Genomic DNA, 20,801 nt, shown 5'->3' on the forward strand with positions numbered 1-20,801 from the left:
GTTGGGTCCAGGTGTGGTGTGGAGATGTTAATTCTAGCCAGAGACCATCTAGATACGGATCTGAAACCATCATCGGGTTCTCCGGGCTATCATCCCCGTTTTCCGTTGCCTTTTGTTTCTTTTCAACGATTCCTGGCAGTGACAGTCTTCTGTCCTCCTTTCTGGTAATTCCAATCAAGCTTTCCTCGGGTCCCTCCCATGCCTTTTCAGGCTGGGGACATTCTTGTATTTTATTAAGTCCCCTTCCTCCCGAGTTAACTCACAAAATGCTATTTTAAAACAAAACTTAACTTCTAACATGCTAGTTTATACAGAACTTATATTAATACAGTCGGTATTATATTTTATATTCTCTTAACATGAAGTAACTTTAGAATAGATGTTACATTCCTTTTTAATGATTCTTAGCCAAGGCATGTTTGTGTCTCCCTCCTGGTCATTCTAATCATGTTGTGTCTTGTGCCCCCCCACTTTGTCTTTTTAGGCGAGAGAAATTCCTGTACTTTTACTGAGCTGCTTTCTTCTGAGTTAACTCATAGCAGATTGGATTAAAACAAAACTTATACTTATAGGGATGATATTACACTTTGTATCTTTTTAACACGAATTAACTTTAGGACATATATCACACTCTGAAACATTTCATTATTCACCTGTGGTGCTTTATTGAGTTTTATAAACACTTCAGAAATCTTTATGCTTTATCTTTCAGTTATGTCTGCATTCCAGTAAGCTAAATACCTCAAGAGTTCTCTTGGTATTCTCTGTATTTCTGCTATAATCCTTTACCCCAGCTTTATACAAATTGATACTGTGATGGCTTTACAGTGTAATAAATCTTTATACTTGGAAATATTAAAGCATTGTGCTTGTGATTTATGTTATTCCTTATTTCTTTCATTTCTTGTGCATTTTTCCTATCTGCATACCTCTATATGCTGTAATTGCACTGCTACACTGAGTGCTGTTCTTGCTCTCTTCACAGCTCTATGTTCTTTTTGTTTTGCATTTCTTTAAAAAGAGTCTACATTGTTACAAGTTTAATACCACATCTTTTCAAAATGCCAGAGGTTGCAAGAACTCATGGGATGCACCATGAATCATGCAGAGAAGTGGCTACTTTCCAGCACTCATCTGTTGTAATCAGTTAGTAAATATGATGTCTGTCAGTTTTTGCCATTTGAAAACCTGGTGCATTCCTGAAGTCCGTGTCCAATATTTGCAGCATACAGCAAGCATATCTTTGGTTCTGCCATTAATATTAATCTTCCTGCACTATAAAGCTAGAGAGTTGGCCAATCAGATCATGATTTTGCCTTGGACATCTTAGGTCAGTAAGTAGAAATTCCTCAGAGCCAAATAATTCTGTCCCATCGTTATCTGAAGGAAGGAATGAGCAAACACCCTGGGCTGTTAGCAGCAAGGCATAGCTTCTTCTTGAACAGAGAGTTGATTGTTCCTCCTGTATTCATTATATTGGCAGCAAAAATGTGCCGTTTGCTCTGAGATCTGAATAGGTATTGGGAAAACTATTGGCAAAAATCTAAGAAACCCGTAAACGTGAAATAAATATGCAGTAATGTTTTTTCAGAGATAATAAAAAGAAAGTTATTTGCTGAATATTTATAGCACAATTTGTTCAAACTTTTTGTAGGCTTAAATTGCTAGATTGTAGCCACTCCACTTATAAAGAAATCAGCTGTGTGAATGCAATCAATCTCCTTTTAAATGCTGGCTAATCTTTGAAACCTCCTGCAATCTGAGCCTGCTTTAATCTAGGGACAAAAAAATCTCTAGACAAAAAATTACTGAACAGATTAAGATACTGAAAAGATCATGAATACTGTATTCATTATCAATATTGAGATGGGTGGGGATAAGGTGCCAGCACTAATAAACCTGAATAGGTAATCCCGGTCAGGTGCTACTGTGTTTGAATTCACTGAAAGTTAAGAGTCTTCTCCTTTCATTAGAGAGCTTGTCCTAGTAGTAGAAATGTGAAGTCCAGTTCTTTTCCACCTTGACAGGATTTTAACCTACAAATGATGCAGCTCAGAGTCCTAAACATCAAATTGTGTGGGAAGCTGAGTGAGGTGATCCCTTTCTCCTCCTGAAACAGAAGCAGGGATGTGCTGCCCTGAATGCAAGGAGACTAGGCGGGTTGGAGCCACGATATATCCTAAATTGCTAAAGTACTTAGCCATGAAGGGGGCTTCAGGTCTCAGTTGCCTGGGTTGTTCTTGAGTTTTATTTCTATTAATCCAGTGATTTCCCACTCTGAATGTGTAAGCAGTCCCAGAGATGTGCATTACAGTCTGAGGGTGTGTTCAGGGTGATGCAAGATAATGGTGGTTGCATTGCATTGGTTCATGTTGGGCTTGTATATTTGTACAATATAGATTGTACATGTGCAATTACCTGAGCAGCCTTATTTACAGTATTCCCTATTTTTTTTTTATCTGCTTGTTACAAGGAATTTATATCTTAGTAGTGTATTGAATGATGTGAAATCTTGAAACAACACTTCTGTCTGTTTTGAATTCATGATTAGTTGAAAGTAGATTCTTAGTCAAGGGAGACATAGTCAGGTTTCTTAGCAAAGTACTTGGAATATGGTTTTCTTAATCTTAACTTGTTGGGGTTCCCTTATTATTTCAAATGCTGGGGCATTTAAAGACTAATACAATGCCTACAATTAGTGTAATTAGGCAAAATAAATAGTAAATTGCTAATTTTATGCCAAAAATTGTAACTGCAATGGATAGCAGCTGACAAGCTTTTAAAGCAGCAGAAGTAGGAAACAGCAGATGGGTTATTTGAGAAGTGCAACCATGTTATTTTAATGTTAAGTACACTCAAAAAGGAAAGGCATATGGTAACAGGTTTGAAGACAACTGAAGACTTAGTTCACAGTTTAAACATTTACATTTCTTGAAGTGTGATGGAATTTTTTTTTTCTTCCAGGAATATTTCACAGAAGCATCAGGCCAATATGTCATTCCTCTGAAAACTATTAAATCTTTTCCTTCCTGACTCTCAAGGGCTCTTTTGAGCTACATTAGGTTTCCCAGAATCACAGGGACTTTTAACATTCCTCTCAGTTCAGTAACAAACTTGTTTCCTTCTTGGAGGTGTCCAGGTGGGCATAAAAAACTGGTTGGTACAGGCAGTGTAGGATGATACATATACTGGTGTTTTGTGGGACAAGAAGGTATTTATCCCCTGAAGGAAACAGACTGCTTTCCCAAGGTCACTTGTAGTTGCACTGCAGTGTGCGGTGCTGGTAAAACTTAAGCTTTTGTGGGTTTTTTTCCCCTGATAAATAGAGCACTGGGAATTATTTGAGGAAAGGATGATAATGTAAGATTGGGCAAGAAGTAGTGGTGTGCTGTGCTTGCCAGAATAATGTCTCTCAGGTTTGTGTATGCATTCTTGTCAATATTTGACAACATGAATTTTCAAATCCATTCTGTGTAGATCCTGTTTATATTGGGAATTAAATGAATTAGTTCTCAGGAATGATTTTTCTGTAAGTCATGAAACACAGTATCATTTGTTTGTGGTGTTTTGGGTTTTTTGTTTTTTTTTTATCCTGGGTTCTTCTACCTCACTCCCCCATCCCTATTCCCCTTTGGTTGTTGTTATATGCTTTTTTCTGAATGGTCCATTAAAAAAGACATTGTTGATAGGTAGATATTACTTTATATAACAAATTGGCCTCAGGGTCTTATCCCTGAATTATGTTTGCTAGGCTGTAGATTCTTTGAAACTTGATTGAAAGAGTCCCAGTTTGGGTCATGAGCTGGCTGCTGCAGGGAATTCAAGGCAGGCAAACAAAAAGTTTCCAAGTATAACTAATTTGTTCTGGCTTTAGTCAGAAACTATCTTCATTATAGTTTAGAGATCTACATTTTCTTAAGGACATTGAGTTAATAATATGGAATACAGTATACTTACACTGCACCAAAAATCACAGGTCTGACTGCTTTGAAAAGAAATATATGGGGAATAATAGGATGCAAGGAACGCCATCAAATGGATGCCAAGTATACCAATCCATGGTTTTCACAAAATTGTGTTGTTTTGGGGCTTGAGGGCTGGTTTTGTTGCTTCTTTTGCTTTTTAGAGAGTCATACTTCAAATAGCAATCTCAACAGCCTATTTTTACTTCATCCATGTTTCTGTGAGTATGTGGGCTTCTGAGCCCATATACTTGGGATGTGTGTAGCCAGTGTTGGAGCAGGTTTGGTGATCGATTGAGAAACAGTTTAGGGCATTTATTTTTTTATAAAGTTAAATGCTCTTCTGGAGCTTTTACAAAAACTAGATTTGTTTGCTTGACCTCCTGTTGCCAGTGTTGGACATTTAATGATTTCAAGGTACTTACAAATGATGATTTTTTGTGTTTTATAATGAACTCTTTATATCGTTCCTGATAATGGAACTCTCCCTGAATACTCAAAATGGAGTTGACTGACTGTGCAGCAGTTCACTTTGCAATTGCAGCAGACACCTCTATAAATTCCTTTCCGTACTTTGATTGTTATGGTTGCATCTAAGATCCCTGAATGTGTAAATACATCCTTTATAAAACTATATGTCTTTCATAGTCAGTCCAGATTCATGTTGTCATTCTCCCTGTGGGTTTAATTTTTACAGTTGTGTAATTTTGTGTTTTGGTGATGAGGCAGGTATTTGGGAGTTGAGTAATGTGGAGCTAGCTGTAAGCTTTCTACAGCAAGTGTTAAAGGGACAGGTGTCAAAACTGGATGCTTGAATTAATAGTTTGAAGCAGGAGGATCAAATCTTAAACTCCCTGACTCTCTATATATTAGAAGTTCCTAAATTTACTTTTTATATTAATGTAGGTTTAGCTAAAGCATACCTTCCAGAGAGCTTCCAGTCTTGACAAGAGCACACCAAAACCCGGAGAAACCATTGTAGCATGTGGTAGCTTGTTTCAGTGTTGGAGTTGCACTCTTCATTAAGACTGCATTTTTATTTTAATTTAAATTGATCTCTTACTGTTTTCTTTCCAGCCATTGGTTTTTATGTGGTAATTTGCTAAGCCCTCTGCAATCCAGGTGACTTCATTCTCTTGATAGTAGCTTCTGTAATAAGACCACCTCCCAATGTCCTTTCTGATTAATGTCTCAGTACTTGCAGGCAGTAAGGGCATGTTCTCCAGTCTTTCAGTTATCCCTTGCATTGTAGCCAGTTTTCATCAGATGTGAGACAGAACTGCACAAAATATTTCAATAACATTTATTACATCATTATACAGAGAAGCACCTCCATCACGTCTCTTGGAAAGGGTTATGTTAATTATTTTGACCATAATTGCTTCACTGGGGACTTTGATTCAACTACCTGTTTGCTTGCATTCTTTTTTGCCTCTTGGTTAGTTATTTTTATGTGTTACACATATAGATTTCAAAGGCTGTATTTGTTCCAATAGCTATGCATTTAATTTTTAAAAAGAAATTTGGCCTAACGGCTCTTAAGCCGTGCTGCAGGGCAGTTTCTAGATGAAGTTTCCTACTGTGTTTTAAAAGGATATTTTCATTAGGGAGGTATATTACATGTAAATTAGAGTCCTGTTGGATTCAATTGAAATTCTGAAGTGAAGGATTTTAAGGCAATCAGCCCTACCTTCTTCTAAAAGAAGCTACCAACTTGCAGACAGTAAACTATTGTCAAAATCTGGATTGTGAATGAGATGAACATTGTGAACTTCAGGATTTTTTTCTAATTTGAGCTTTTTTTTCCTAAACTATTTGTGAATAATTTCAAGACTTTTAGAAGGGTACTTGCTCACAGCACATAATGACACAGAGAAAACTGACCGTGCCAGGGTTTAGCTTCCCAACTGCTTCCTCATTTCTTATGTTTCCTGTCAATCATCAGAAGTTTTCCTATGTATGTAATTGTTGAGTGCAGGGAGCAACTTGCTAACACTTTATCTAGAAAGGTCAATAGATTTAGATTTTGGCAATTAATCAATTTTGAATATTTATTCCACCTTAATTTTGTGCATTCTGTGTAATGCTTTCCCACTTCAATTATTCTGCAGGATCTCATAGTTAACCTGCTTTAATTTGCACATACTATCACAGTTTGCTACAAAAATTGTATCAAACTGTATGAAGTATGCATATGAATGTAAGCTCTACATCACCATATTTATCTTTCCCCTTGAATTCAGATCATCTGAAGTCTACATTGTCTGTTATAAAAGAGTTTATTTTCAGAGTTCAGTATCTTGAGCGTTACATTGTGCATCATCCTTTTTGTGATTTTTTTTGGGGGGGGCAGAATTATTGTCAAATTAGTTAGTCTAAGATTTTACAAGTCATATGATTGGACTTGGTGGGGGGTTTTTGGGGACCTGGCAGTGTTGTTTATTTGATAGTTTTTTTGAGGGTTTCTTTGCTTTTTTAATATAGTGCTTGGTTTTAAAACCAGAACAACTTCTTTTGAATTCTTCTAGCGTTTGAAGATTTGAAGTTGTGGAATATATCAAATAAGCACTTAAAAGTGAAAAATGAAATATTACATAACTCCACACAGAACTGGTATTTGTCACCTTTCTTTTGTGCTCTCATAAGTAACAGACTGTATATCAGAATTGATTATATATAAAGTTTATTACTCTAGTTAAGCTATTGTAGAAATTTATGTGGTTTTCTGCAAGATCAGGCTGTTGTTTGATACTTTGTGTGGCTTGTTTGTTGCTTGTACCCATATTTATGGGACTCCCAGTATATTAATTATTTCCTAACATTTTTAATAATTTATTGTAATGTAAAAAATACTGTTATCTGCAGTTACTCTCAGCAAACTCTTAAATTATTTAAAATGGTTCTCTTAAAATTTGGTAAGTTTATTCCAAATAGGTTAAACATAAACCAAAGTAGTTGCATTTTTAATCCTCTATTCTAAGCAAGCAGATTTTATGCATAATTTAAAATTTTATTTTCTAGAGTGGTTCTTAGGTTTCCCAGCAAGGCTTTTGGTGCTTTACGCTATAATTTTCAAAGCACATACTTTGAAGTGTTATGTACAGCTCTGCTTTATTTTCTTCAAGCTCTGAACAATGTAAATTATTAGTATAATAAGAGAATAATAATGACATTTGCTTCCAACACTAACTGCAAATAGAGCATTCTGATCAGTTTTGATCGAGATATGGGGATATGGACCCTTCAGAAGAAGTCTAGTGGAACTGTAAGTTTCCTGTAGGATGTTGCTAAGTCTGAGATTCCTGATTACTACTGCACTGAGTGACAGTGCTGTAGCAGGCAGGTCTAGGGGAAGCATCAAAGTGTGTCACGTTGCTTGATTTGAAGAAAGGGTCACAGAATATAAGGCAGGTCTCATCCATGCAGTAGTGTATGAAATACAGGTATCCAACTATGGCTGATCCAAGCATTGTACTCTTATGGTGCACAGCGACTTGTGGAAATTGCTGACTTGATCCCAAAAGCAAAGCAGCTGGTTTTAAAATGATGCTTGAGGAGAGCAATACCTGTTCACTGAAAGAACTAAGGGTTCTCAGTGTTAGTCGTGGTCCTTGTCACATAGCGGGGCTCAGTCTTCCATACTTCAAATTTTTGCTTAATTCAACAGATTAGAAATACCTTCAAGAGCTTAAGCCAATATTGGACAAATTAATTCCTCTTGATCTCCTGACATTATAAGAGAGTTGCTATGGAAGAAAATTGGTGATTGTAGCATCTTCAAAAAGTGAAACAGGATGGCTGAGAATTAGGACAACAATTGTATTTTGGAGATTCATAAGTTCTTTGCTACAAATTACACTGGTTGGCAAGCTTCAGATCATGGATTAATAGATTCATTTGCACTGATTAGGAAATAAAGCAGTAGCAAGAATCTTGGATGGCACAAGGCCCTATATTATAGTTGTCCTATCTGTAATACTTTTCAGGAACTTACCAGTTGTATTTTAAGGAGTTAGGTTATTTGCACCACCTCTTCTATGGTCTATCCAAAACAAACTGTGAGGAAGCAGTCTTTTCTACAACCTAGTTATATATTAAGAGACCTAATTCTCACCCTTAGTGTTTTGATAGTCTGAATAGCGTTTAGATATACTTGTTTTTGTGGAAACAATTTCCTCTAGATAAATTGTTCTTTTCCCTTCCTGCTGCTTGTCTCATCTGTATTTATAGAAAGAATCTGCACCTCTTCTTGGCTTTTTTTTTCCCTGCTAGACTGACTGTTTTTTTTTTTTAACTCTGTAGTTTCCAGTGAATGGATCGACCTTACAGCCTTTTTGTGCAGCTGCTCCAGTTTGAAATTCCTCAAGTGTGTGGTTTTTTAGCTGTTACAATGAGAATACATATAACATTCCAGGTGTGGCCTCACCAGGATATTATATAATGCCACTGTGTCATTCTCCTTCTGTTCCAACAAGTAGTCCCTGAATTGCATCTGGCCTCCTCTGACCAGAACTGTCTGACCCTGACAAGCCCAGCTTTTAGGCAGCTCTGGTTTGGAATAATGGTTACACAGGTTGTTTGGTGCAACCTCTTTATTAAACTTGAACAATAACCCTTCTATTCATTAAATATTTATTCATCTAATGCTCCTTCCCTCCTGACAAAATCATTGGCAATATAGATGCTGTTCCCCAGTCATTCCAGAAGTGATATTTTCTTTCAAGTTTTTACGTTATAAAGGAAAATCCTATGTGTCACTGTTACCATAATTCTGAGAAATGGATTATTATCGACTGCTTTGACTTTAGTCATTCTTAAAGTGTTCCTATTCTCCATTTGTCATAGTTTTCATATCTCAGACAATACAAGTAAAGAATATGGTGAAGGTTGGGGGTTCATTCCTGAATATTCTTAATTTTCATCCCTGTTTAGTAAACACATTTTCTCTTTTTTCCTACTTTGATACAAAAAAACCTTAAAATAGTATAATTTTAGCGTATAATAATCTGCTCAGGTGTAGCTTTGCTTTTTACTAATGTACATAAGATGCAGCTTTTTGTATTGCTCTTTTGTCCCCTGCCTGTCCCCTGCTGTTCTTGATAGGATCTCTGCACATTTCTGATGTCTTACTTGCCCAGTCTTATCAATGATTGGCTTGTCACATGTGGAGTTTTACCCATTCAGCTTGAGACACAAATGCTCGTGTTAAATGGCAGCCTTCTGCTGGATCTTGGATGTCTTTGCTAACCTTCGCTGTCAAGTTGTTTGTCACTGACGTTCAGAGACCTGGTTATAAACCTGTTTGGAATTTTTCATTCTTTATTTAAATAAAAATCCAGTAATACATGGATTAGGTTATGAGCAGTTGTTTTATAATGTCCTCATTTGTTAGTGAGAACAGTCTTCAAGTAATGGAGTAATTTGCTGCTTCAGTAGCTATTCATAAATTTATCAGCTATTAGCTCCAAGAATAACTAAGTCTTTCCACTTAAGAGTTTGATTTGTTCTTCATTTTGTGTCTGGGTAATTAGTCTCCTAAAACGATGCAATTCACTTTATTTTTAGCGATGTTAAAGATCCGCATCCATAGAAAACATTGATGCTGGAACAAATGCCCTATTAGTCTGTCTTTGAAAGAACCTGCTTTACCTGCTTCCCTTCCCCGAAGGATTTGACCCAAAGAGATTCCTATTCTTATCTGTTGTACTTATTCCACGTCTCTGACACACGTTGTTCTACTCTTCGTTTCTTTTTTGAATATTGTCTTCTCCTCAGTACTTCTGTTCTTGATAGAGTGCTGTTCCACCATGTCAAGGTTACTCTGGCACCATGTGCTAGTAAGTTAAACTTCTGGCTGTCAAACAGACACAAACAGATAATTAATGGTGTTCATAAAATATACAGCTTAATTTTTATCATCCTATCGCTTGGTAGTTTCCATCTATTCTTCATCATTTTAGTAGTGTATTGTAAGGTTTAAAATTCTCTGTCTGTAATGTAGGCTGTATTCCAGAAGAGCTGGGTGCGTGAAGTTGACCTTTCAGAAAATCTTTTTTCAGATAACCTACCTCTTGGTTTCTAAAGCCTTCCTGGTAATACTTGTCCCTGAGCTGCTTATACCTCCAGCCGTGTTTCAAGGGAACTTGATAAAATTAAGGTAATAAGGGAAACCTATTTGTCACATGGTGTTCCTCCTTTCTGTTGCCTCATTCCTCTTCCCTTCCTTCCTCCATTTATCAAGTATCTGTAGTTGGCAAGTTTTCGTTTTATTATTAACATCACATTTCAATTTTCTGAGGTGTCTTAGTTCTCTTAAGATTTATAGTCCAAATATTTCTTGGATCCAGGGAAGCTGCTCTGTGTGGTTTTAAAAATGCAACCTTTTCTACTCACAAGATCATTTTTGCTTTAGTGTGGATAATCCCACACCTCTGTACTTTATTTATTAGATACAATTTCCTAGCCTTTCTTTATTAGAATTGTATTTTTCCATCATATACTTTGTTTGTTGTTTGTATTTTGGAAAATTTGTGGACACCCAGTCCTGTTGACTGCCATAATATACAAGAAACAGGAATGATGTTGCAGCACGTACCAAGTGCATCCAAAAGCACCAAACTGATGTGTTGCTCTCATTCTTACAAGTATATTTGTCTTCTGCTGTCTTGATGTTGAATCCTTCATCCTGGCCCAGGTTCCAACATTTTTATTGCACAGACTCCTGTTACGCTGTACATGTTGTACATGTGGTTTTAAGTAGTTTCCTAATAACCAAATCCCCTCCCTTTCTATCCCCTGCTTCATTTTGCCTTTTAAATTTTGCTTGCTGAATCTTACTGTTTTGCTGACCCTGTTCCTTCCCTCCGCTATAAAATCCCTAAAACTCTTAAATGCTTGAATACTGTTCATGGAAATTCAGTCTATCTGTAAACTGTACATAATAAGGTATATATTATGATTGTTGACTCTAGAATGACTTGCAAATTCAGTGCTTCTGAATTGATTATGTTCCATAACTTTTGTAAAATGCTTTATGGTCACAGATTTTAAGAAAGTGAACTTCTGTAAGCACTTCAAACTGTCACATGTACTATCTTGCTTACAGAGAAGCAGGAAAGGAATTGTATGAGATAGATCCCTGAGATTTTGGGTTCAGGTTTTGATGCCTAGGTCTTGCTGTTTGGGTGAGGCATGCATGTGCCTGTGTTAAGGGTAGACTAGATGAGGAGAGCATGAAGAAAGGAGAATGTTATTTGTCATATTTCCTTCTCTCTTCAGTAAAATGACGGACAGACCTGGACATGTTTTTCTGTCAGTGATACAGTCACTGTAAAAAGAGAATCTAGAGAGGATGTCTCTGCCAAATGAAATACAACTTTAAATTATCCATATAGTTCCCTGTGTACTTAAATCTAATTTACTGATAGGAAGAACGCTAAACTTGTAAAACTGCTCTGCATTACAGAGTGATTACTCTGCTCTAGATTCTTATCAGCATATCAAGTGAGACTTCATATGACCTTATGTACGTGGCAGATGCTCATTTTCTTAAACTAATACAGCAAATTGCCTTTTGTTTCTTCCTCAGTCCCACAATGCACATGTTGTACACTTAAGGTTGTGAGATTCATTTTTAGATTTACATGGTGGGTAGTTTCTGCCAAGGATGTTCAGTGCAATGCTGAAGATTTAACCGCTGTAACTCGATGTAATTTCTTATTCCTGAGAAAACTCTCTGCTCTTTTCAGTTACTATTAGCAGCCTCCAAGTATGTATTTGGGATAAGAAACTTCTGAGCTTTCGCACATACCCCCCCTCTACACTCTTCTCAGTCTTCCCACGCAAACCATATGAGCAATCATAAATTCTTCACTCAGTATGATTAAGGTTGCAGTGGAATAAAATACCAAAGTACACCTGGATTTTAAAACAGAAAATAGGCTAACGGTTTTATATGCGTGCTCTCCTTCCTCTTTATGTTCTTTAATCTGTGATTTTACTAAAAATTGTTTTTAAATTAGTCTATTTCTAGTGTATTATCTGTTCCTAGGCGCTGTGACTCCTATAGATATGCCTACTAATGGACTATCTCCTTTATTGTCACATTGTATTTATATTCTTTAAATAACTAGGAAGCTGTCTAAGTTAATCTTGGTGGAAAACCTACAACTTGATGCATCCTGTGGAATCCTGTGGTACTGCTAATTTCAATCAGTCACATTGTCTTATAACTTTTTTTTTTAATTTAAAAAAAAAAATCCTGTCAACTATTGCTTCTGTCCAGTTGAAAAGGGCATTTTGAAAAAGCACTGTTACTTTGATGTCATTAGATATTTATTGCAATTACTTCGTTAAATTGAAATTATTACTGCCTTTGAAATTCTCCAGTTTGGTGTGATGCTGGCTTTAAAAATGTCTTTCTTAAATTGGAATCTCTTTTAACGTCTTTTTACTTTTTACTAGATTACTGTTTACAAAAGTCAAATTGGAGTCCCTGTGCAGAGGTCCAGATGAAGCACTCCTTACCTGTAAACACATGCTCCAGATTTGGAAATCCTGCTACAATCTAACTAACCCAAGGTAAGATGTTGTAGGGTGCTGGGCTGCTTACTACCTCACTCAGTAGCTTTTTAGGGCAATATTAGGTCAGCAGACCTACATTTACTTGTTTTGGTATTCCATCTAAACAAACAAATCCTCTGGAAATCTGGAGACTGACGTTCCAAGACACCAGTTGATGGTCATTTGGAGCTACCCATGGTTCTATGAAGTAAAGTATGCCAAAGTTACTGAATTCTGCCATGATAAATACTCATTACACAGATTGGGGAACATGAATGAGTTACCCAATTCTCAGTGTATTATATGGTCTTGTTTTGCCTCCTGATCAGGGTTTTGGTCTTTTATATTGGCTAATAGAGACATTGCTGTAGTAGGAATTTAGTTCAAGAGCTTTCACTAAATAATGGGAAATAGGAAAAGACATCAATTAGAACCATAGAAGCATCAGGGATCAATAACATGGATAGAAATGATGTGCTTGCATAGTCAGCATGGTTGTTTTTTTTAAAGGGAGGTCTTGTTTATGAACTTATTTAGGTTCTTCAAAGGCATTAACAAATATATAAATATGAGTTGTCATAGTCCTGTTTGGGTTTCCAAAATGCTTTTGTGAAGGTCCTTTGCCATATATATTTATATAAGCCGTGAAACAAATGAGAAGCCTATGTACCATGCTGGTACTATTCAATATGTTTATCAAATGCCTGGAGAAGGAGACAAGCAGAATTTCCTGCTCTCTGCTTGTTTGAAGGGTTGACAGCTCCTGGAGGAGAGATGCTACAGCAGAAGAGCTTTGTACCAGGTGGCATCAGAGAACCTGTGCAGCAGTATGATGGACATTCAGTTTTTGCTGTACTCTGATCCCAGTCATGTAAACACATGCATTCTCTTCAAAAGGATTGAGAGAGTTGACCTAATGGCAGAAGAGGGAAAACTGCTTCTCTGCTTAAGGAGCTGGTGAACATTCAGAGCAGCCAAGTGTGGAGGGTGTGGCAGGAAGAGCCTGGGAGTGCACCTGAGTCAGTCACAGCATATTGAGAGACCCTGACACTGTGTTGTGGAGCAGGGTGCATCACTCAGGTTACAGAAAGAAAGAATGTCAGCAAGCAGAAAGGTTTGAGCTGAATCTTTTCAATTCAAAGGCACTGAATGAGGAGTAGGGGCCAGGGAGAAAATTTCTCTTCTAACCTTGTGGGTGGTTCTTTATTTTAGTTAGCTGGTTGTATGTGTGGGCAGCCAGGGTTAACAGTTTAGTGCCAAAATGCTGCACTTTGCAGAATAGCTACAGTTTCTGTGCAAGCCTAATTTCAGACTGGCTTTGCATGTACTCCAACACAACTTTTCACTTTCCATCTCTGCTGTTATATCCTTTACACATATCAGGGCTCTAATCATAGCTTGTCATTACTGTGTTGTTGTTCTTGTGCTAAGAGCTACTGTGCCATGTTAAACACACGGTAAGTAATGCCTCCTTCAGACATCAGCAGTGACTGAGAAAATTTACTCTTGGCTTTGTCAGCTTCAAACAGCAGCAGTTGATAACTCTCCTTGGCACCATTCTTCAAGAACATCCAAGTGGAAAAATTAGTGAAGACTACTTTTCATCTGATTTATTTTTTTCATACTGATTTTTTTTATCTTGACATCTAAGTCTTTTCTTGAAGTTATGGTAGTGCATTAAGATCAAATCAGAATGGAATGAACAGGAACTGTGGATAAGTGTCATGATGGAAGGAGACAGGTTTCCTTAATCACACATCCAGAGTTACATCAAGCAGTGAATAAGCATACCGAGTTGTAGTCTTTCTTGCCTGGTCTGTGTGAAATGTAAGGACTGAGTACCTACATATTGTGTCATGGTAATCCAGATCCATCCAACTCTTATCCAGGGATAACAGACCTGAAATGTGCCTGGGAAGTTCTATTCACCCAGCTGCACGCCTCTTGTATTGAGGAATGATGATGTAGGATTGTTGTGAAAACTTTAATTCTTCAACCTTTGTAGTTTTATCACGGACTTCATTTTGTTGCAAAGCACCATTTGAAAATTATGTCTCCCACTGGAAATAATTGAAGCTTTTTAAAAAAAGTTCTTTAAGCCAGTAATAAAATGTCTTTTAATCATTTTAAATATTTTTATAATGTTGTTTTTCAAATATTTAAATATTTTTTCTGCTTGTTTGAAATATCTTTTTCTAGTATGATTTAGACTGAAAACTAATTTAGTGTATCATTTTCCTAATGAGATAAGAATTTACTTTTTTGATAAGCAGTGGTTTATAGTAAATATTTCTTCTGCAATGACGCAGATTTTTTGGGAACATGGGTTCAGTGTCCTCAATAATCTTTTAATAATAAAAATAAATCACAAATACCTAGATGCACCTAAAAAGGGCCAAATACAATACTGCAAATTACCTTAGTTCAATGTAGAACTTTTGTTTTTAATTGACATACAAACTTTTTTTCTCATGAGATGATGAATATGAATTTTAAAATTATTTTGTGGTGCAAGGCTTGGAAGGTTTAAATGTTTGCCTTTAGCCTACTGCTTAAAATTCATTAGAAAATAGTTGAATTCTTTTCCACTTCATGGTTTGCATTTGAAAAAGGAACAAGGCACAGTGCCACTGCTGTGCTTAGAAGATATTGATGGTAGCTCTGGCTCTATTTGTCAGCCACATTTGGAATGTGGTTGCATGTGGATTGGGGAGGTAATTACCACAGAAAATTTACACCAAGTGATGTAACAACTATAGCTGATCATGCATGGCCCAGAGAGTTCCTTTCTCTTTCCTAAGGATTTCTATAATGATGTCATTTTGTAAGGAAAAAATGCAAAATTTTAATTCTACATTTTAGTAACAGCTCCAAAAAGAGGGATTGCTGTTTCACTGACTTTTGCAACTATTAGGAACTGTTGGGAGACACTTTGGCCTTCGTTCAATCCAAATTCAGAAGGAGGCAGTTGTAAAATTAAGGCAAATGTAGAGATGTGCTAAATTTCTGGCGTGCAGTTTAGATTAAAGTTTCTCAGGCTTTACTTTAAACAGGAATTTTGTACAGTGCTTTCTCTTCAGAGATTAAAAGACAAATATTCTCTCTTCAGAGAGAATCAGACAAAATATTCCACTCTGCTAAGTTGGGCTAACCGTTCAACTGCTTTAAAGCTTAATTACTTTTAAGTTTGTGGGGTGGTTTGTTGTTTGTTTTTTTTTTTTAATGAGGTTTTAAAGAAAATACTTATCAATAATGAATAGTACCAGATTTAGCAATCCTAAAAATGAAATTACAGTACTAACCATAGAATGTTAAAGAAGGAATGCCCATATGTGCTTCCTTACACTTTGCTGACAATGTGTCTCAAAGCTTGCCTCATCTTAAGGAGAAAAAAACCACTTAGTGCTTCAGTCCTTGTTCTTCTGCTGAATCTTTGATAGTAGTTCTAGGAGCAGTTAGTTTTCCAGCAAGCATATCAACAAGAAGCCTGAGGGGCAGATACTGATTAACTGCTAAAATAGAAGTTAAGTGCATTTGCCCACCAGTGCAATCAGTAAAAATCACTGCTACTGCTGAGATGTTAGAAGTGTTCAAAATGTTTCTGCTATGCTGTTAAGAAGCAAGTTCAACATTAGGCAGTTAATACGTATATGTGCATATATTTAAAAAAAAACAACATAGCCCTTTATAACATCTTTGCCTAAAATTAGATATCCTGGATTTAGTGTTTCTATTCAGTCTGGAGCAAGCGTGGATTTTCAAACATACCTTCTCAGCTTTCTGTGACCTGTACCACATATCATATAAATATTCATGATTCATGATCAATATACAATTGATTCTTTCTGTAGAGGTGTTAGTTATTAATTAAATTAAAAGCCACTATTCCCTTTTTGATTGTATTGATTATGAAAACAGAATTGCTGAAGTAAATAAGGATTTAATTTTGCTCAGCTTAGTTCTATTTAATGGAACTGGCTTACTGCACTGTGAGTGGTTAGTGGTGCTTGGTACTAAATTTGGTCACAGCAGTAACTTTTATAGCAAGAACTTTTGTGGGAGTAGGGCAGCATGCAACTTGTATATCAGTATATAATTTTGTATTTTAATAGCTTACAATTTCTGTACTTCATTACAGTGATTCTGGACGTGGGAGCAGCTTGTTAGACAGAGCTATTGCTGATAGACGACAGCTTAATACAATTACATTACCAGATTTCAGTGATCCTGAAACAGGTAAGAACTGCGCATGAACAATAAAATAGGCTAAATGATCTGGCCATAGCTGGATTCTGCATTAGTTATGTTTTTGATATTGCAAAATTAGGTTATATTGTCATATAAGTTGAAATTGACATAATTTAATTGATATAAGATTTCTTTTTCTTCTTTTTAATTTATGAAATACTTGCTGACCACATTCTCTGTAAATTAAAATAACTGTGGTATGGATCTTGCTGAGTGGTATTTCCTTATGCAAGGGCTAAAATTTAGTATGTTGAACTAGCCTACTTGCCAAAGTTGTGTTCTTTTTTGTTTGTTCGGTATTTGCACATTTTTGTTTAAAAGATTTTAAAAAAGAGAACTTTAAATCTCAAAAAAATAGGAGACATTGTTTCTAAATAATTAAAATCTCAAATATATGTTAAAATATAATTACACAGGTGGCTAGACTTGCTGTGGACATATATTGACATTATAAGCAACATTCATTTGTTGTAAATCATACGCACTGTGACATTTTTATATACATTAAAAAAATTGTGGTGCCCAGATATGCCACATAATAGCTAAAATTGTTACATCAGTTACATAAAATACATGTCAATAAAATACTGACAATATGTCATTTGCCTGTATTAATATATTCAGTTATCCCAATGCAAACTAATATACCTTGGAAGTTACACAATCAAAAAGCACATGAGCAATGCATTCTGCAGAGATTGCAGAAGGGATTTTCATGATGCTGCTAATTCCAATAACTTTTGCTGTATCTTACTTGTGTTCTAAATATTGAGACTTTTCTTTTTTCTGGGTTTTGAGAAGGCTTTTCCTGGGACCTTTCAGGGGTGTATTTCTGCTCAATCACTATTTGACACAAACAGCTTACGGGAAAATTTGCCAGCCTATGAAGTTGAGTACACTTGATCCATAAATTAAGACACATTGAAATGTGTACTGTATGTCTAATATCAGAATAGTGCAGTAGAGAAAAATCCAATTTAGCTATTTAACTTCTGAAAGTTAAAATTGGATTGAATGTTCTCTCAATTTTGAATTTAAAGTAGTGTTCTGTGTTTGCTATAGCGCAAGCAGTTTTGATTGCGGAGATCAGATCACTTCAACAAATAGCAATACGATATGGTGTAATTAACGTGGAATCTTATGTCTTATTGTAATTGTATAATTAAAAGGGATAAGATAACATTATATCATGTTATGGTGATCATTCTGTCTTCTAGTCTAGCTGATTGTTTCATTTTTGAGAACATAACTAACTACATTTTAGGTTTCAGATAGATAGATAGATAGATAAAGCTATAGCTTAAGTTCTATGCCTTCAAAAAATGTTTGTTGGGGATGGGTGTTGTGAAAGGTTTTTTGTAGTTAGTAGTGATTTTTTGTTTGTTTCTTTTCCAGTGGAGACATAGAGCTCTTGAGTTATACCTTCAGGGTGTCCTATTTTATATCTGCCACACTTGAGAGCACAGTGAATTGGTGCGCTTTAAAGCCTGCATATTCCTCAATGCTTTTAAGTAAAGATGAACCCTCATTCAAAGCAGTGAGCTTTTCAAGAAGCTCACCCCAAATTCAAATACTCCAGCCAATATCCTGATCCAAATAGGATCTCTGCATGCATTCTGATTTTTCTAGCAGGTCCAAATCATTTTTTTTTCTGAATCTCAGCTGTATTGTTAGAACTTAACTATTGTGAAGGAGAACAAGATGGAAAACTAAAAATATGGGATCCATTTTTGGTTATCTTATAAATGATAATTGTGGAGGATGAGTGGGTAGATGTCCCTTATGTTTTCCTTTTTTAAATTGGGAATTGGAGTTGATTTTATTTGTTTTGGGGTGGTGGTTTTTTTGTGGTTTTTTTTTTTGTTTTTTTTTTTTTTTTTTTTTTTGGTTGTTTTTTTTTTTTTTTTTTTTGTTAATTTTAGCAGAAGAAACCTTGTTGCAATATCAGTACTAAATTTCTGGCAAGGACTGGATCTTTGTTATCTACTGAGTCTATGTAATTATAAATATAAAAAAGCTCCACATCAGGTATTTGTCCAGAATTTTTCATCAGAGTATTATATAAACATTTTGCAAGATAATGACGCTACAAGAATGAAAGCAGTCAAGCTTGTCACACTGTTGGGGAAAGTTTAAGCAGACTGTTAATAAAATATTATTCACAAAGGTAGATGATAGAAACAATAGATGGTCAAGATGTTAGACCTTTGTAGGGCTGAAAGGGCTCCCCTGCAAAATCTGTGGATCCACAGTGTTTAGAAATGCAGAAGGAATTTGTAAATAAGTTAATTTACAAATAAGTAAGCAAATGTTAAAATGCAAGGAAGTTCTGGCTGAAAATCCTCTCAGGGTGGAAATGTTTGCTCTCCTCCTCATTAAACGACCTTGTGTAATGCTACTTTGTGAATACATTTACATGTCTGGATACATGTGAACATTTGGAAATTTTACCCTTCATAACTTCGCATGTCATCTATGATGATGATGATCCCCTTTGCCTGCCTAGCCTGAATTCAGTCATCTAAGTACCAAGAAAAGAGAGCTAAAATTCCAATTTGAAGATAAAATCCTTTAAAAAAAAAAAAAAAAAATCCAGGTGCAATGGATGTGGATACTTCTTTTTAAATGTATCAGTAAAGCAGAAGCTGACCTTAAAAAAAAAAAAAAAGGACTGAAAACTTGCTTTATATGAAGCTCTTACCAATCCTGTAATTATTAAGTGATTCAGGTTTTAATTTGTGTAGCCTTTAAAGTATCAAAAGAGTGTATTGTGGATTTCTTACAAGGCTAGACTTTTGATTCTAATGTCCTGATCAATAACTATGTCAAATTTACTTTAAGTTTGTTTCAGTTGGCTTGCCATGAGTGGCATGCAGTCATATTTGTATATATAGATGAAAGAAATAAATGTAGAGGGGACAAAAAAGAGCTTTGATGAATCAATCAGTCTCACAGGGAGACAGACACATTTCATACCCAAAGACAGACAAAAATATGCAAATCTCTACAGACTCATTGATCACAATTAAGATAAATTGTGATCAATCTTTTTAGAAACTTTCTGTTCAGTTTGGTTGCAGTCCACTGAGTTTATCATAGGAAGAAACAATATTACCTGAGTTTTAGATTTTGGGCTTTATTTTCCCTTAAATATATTTTTTTTATTTATGTATTGGAACATAGGGGAAAATATTTGCTCTTAAAATCTAATTTAGTATGAGAGGAGAGCACATAAAAATAAAGGGGTATTGTTTGTTGCTGCTTTCAGAAGTAGTATTTATTTTTTGTAGGAGCCATTTCGATCTTACTGAATAATGAAACAAATGCTTTGTGATTTTGGCGTCCATGAGTCCATTAAACCCTGTTGGATCTTTTTTCTTTCCTGTCGCCCCCCCCACATCCCCTTACCATTCTCTTTGTTTCGCTTTTTAGCCTCTGATACTTCCTCATCTTCTCTCTCAAGAACAGAGTCTCCTCTCCAACTGTTTGTATCTTCTCATCTTCCTCATCCTCATCCTAAACCAGATACCTTTGTCTGGCCCCATGCAGCCTCTCCATACTGTGACCAAGTTCCTGAGCCCCGTTCACCTACTCACTGTAAACTGGCTTTCTATTCCTGATGAGCGTGTTTGTGCTGTATTTTTCTGATAATCTTCATAGCTGATAAACCATGGTTGAACAGATTATGTTTCAACAGTGTCAGTGAAATCTGGCCTTTCAGCTGCTTTTCATTAAATACTGCATGGGTTGTAAGAGTTTCAATGGAGAATACTGTTTTATTCATCCCAAAAGATGCAAAGCTACAGATGTATTTAATGCTCTGTTCTCATAAGTGTTACAGAGAATTATAGGTGTTCAGTGAAAGAGATTATTGGTCAAGGCTGCTTTGTAGCATTTACTGATGTAAATTATTTCCAGCGCTGGCATCTTTTGCCTAACAAGACTGTCCCTGCCACAGAATCTCCTCTTATCTGGACAGTTTTGATAACTTTATTCCAGAAAGCCTTTAACTAATTACATCTGAAACAT

General features: G+C 35.9%; 1 protein-coding gene across 3 annotated transcripts in view; it reads left to right on the forward strand.

Annotated features, from left to right (window-relative positions):
• TTC7B (tetratricopeptide repeat domain 7B) overlaps nucleotides 1–20,801 on the forward strand; it is a 126,904-nt gene that overhangs the window by 68,962 nt on the left and 37,141 nt on the right. For 2 of the 3 annotated variants that reach the window (XM_040067345.1, XM_040067347.2), the window contains exons 16-18: nucleotides 12,426–12,542; nucleotides 16,663–16,760; nucleotides 20,205–20,369. In XM_040067345.1, the coding sequence (XP_039923279.1) occupies nucleotides 12,426–12,542; nucleotides 16,663–16,760; nucleotides 20,205–20,369 (380 nt within the window). The remainder of the gene's footprint in view (nucleotides 1–12,425; nucleotides 12,543–16,662; nucleotides 16,761–20,204; nucleotides 20,370–20,801) is intronic. The other variant, XM_040067348.2, reaches the window with a different exon arrangement.

This window comes from Hirundo rustica, chromosome 6 (assembly GCF_015227805.2).
Source record: "Hirundo rustica isolate bHirRus1 chromosome 6, bHirRus1.pri.v3, whole genome shotgun sequence".
Classification (NCBI taxonomy): Eukaryota; Metazoa; Chordata; class Aves; order Passeriformes; family Hirundinidae; genus Hirundo; species Hirundo rustica.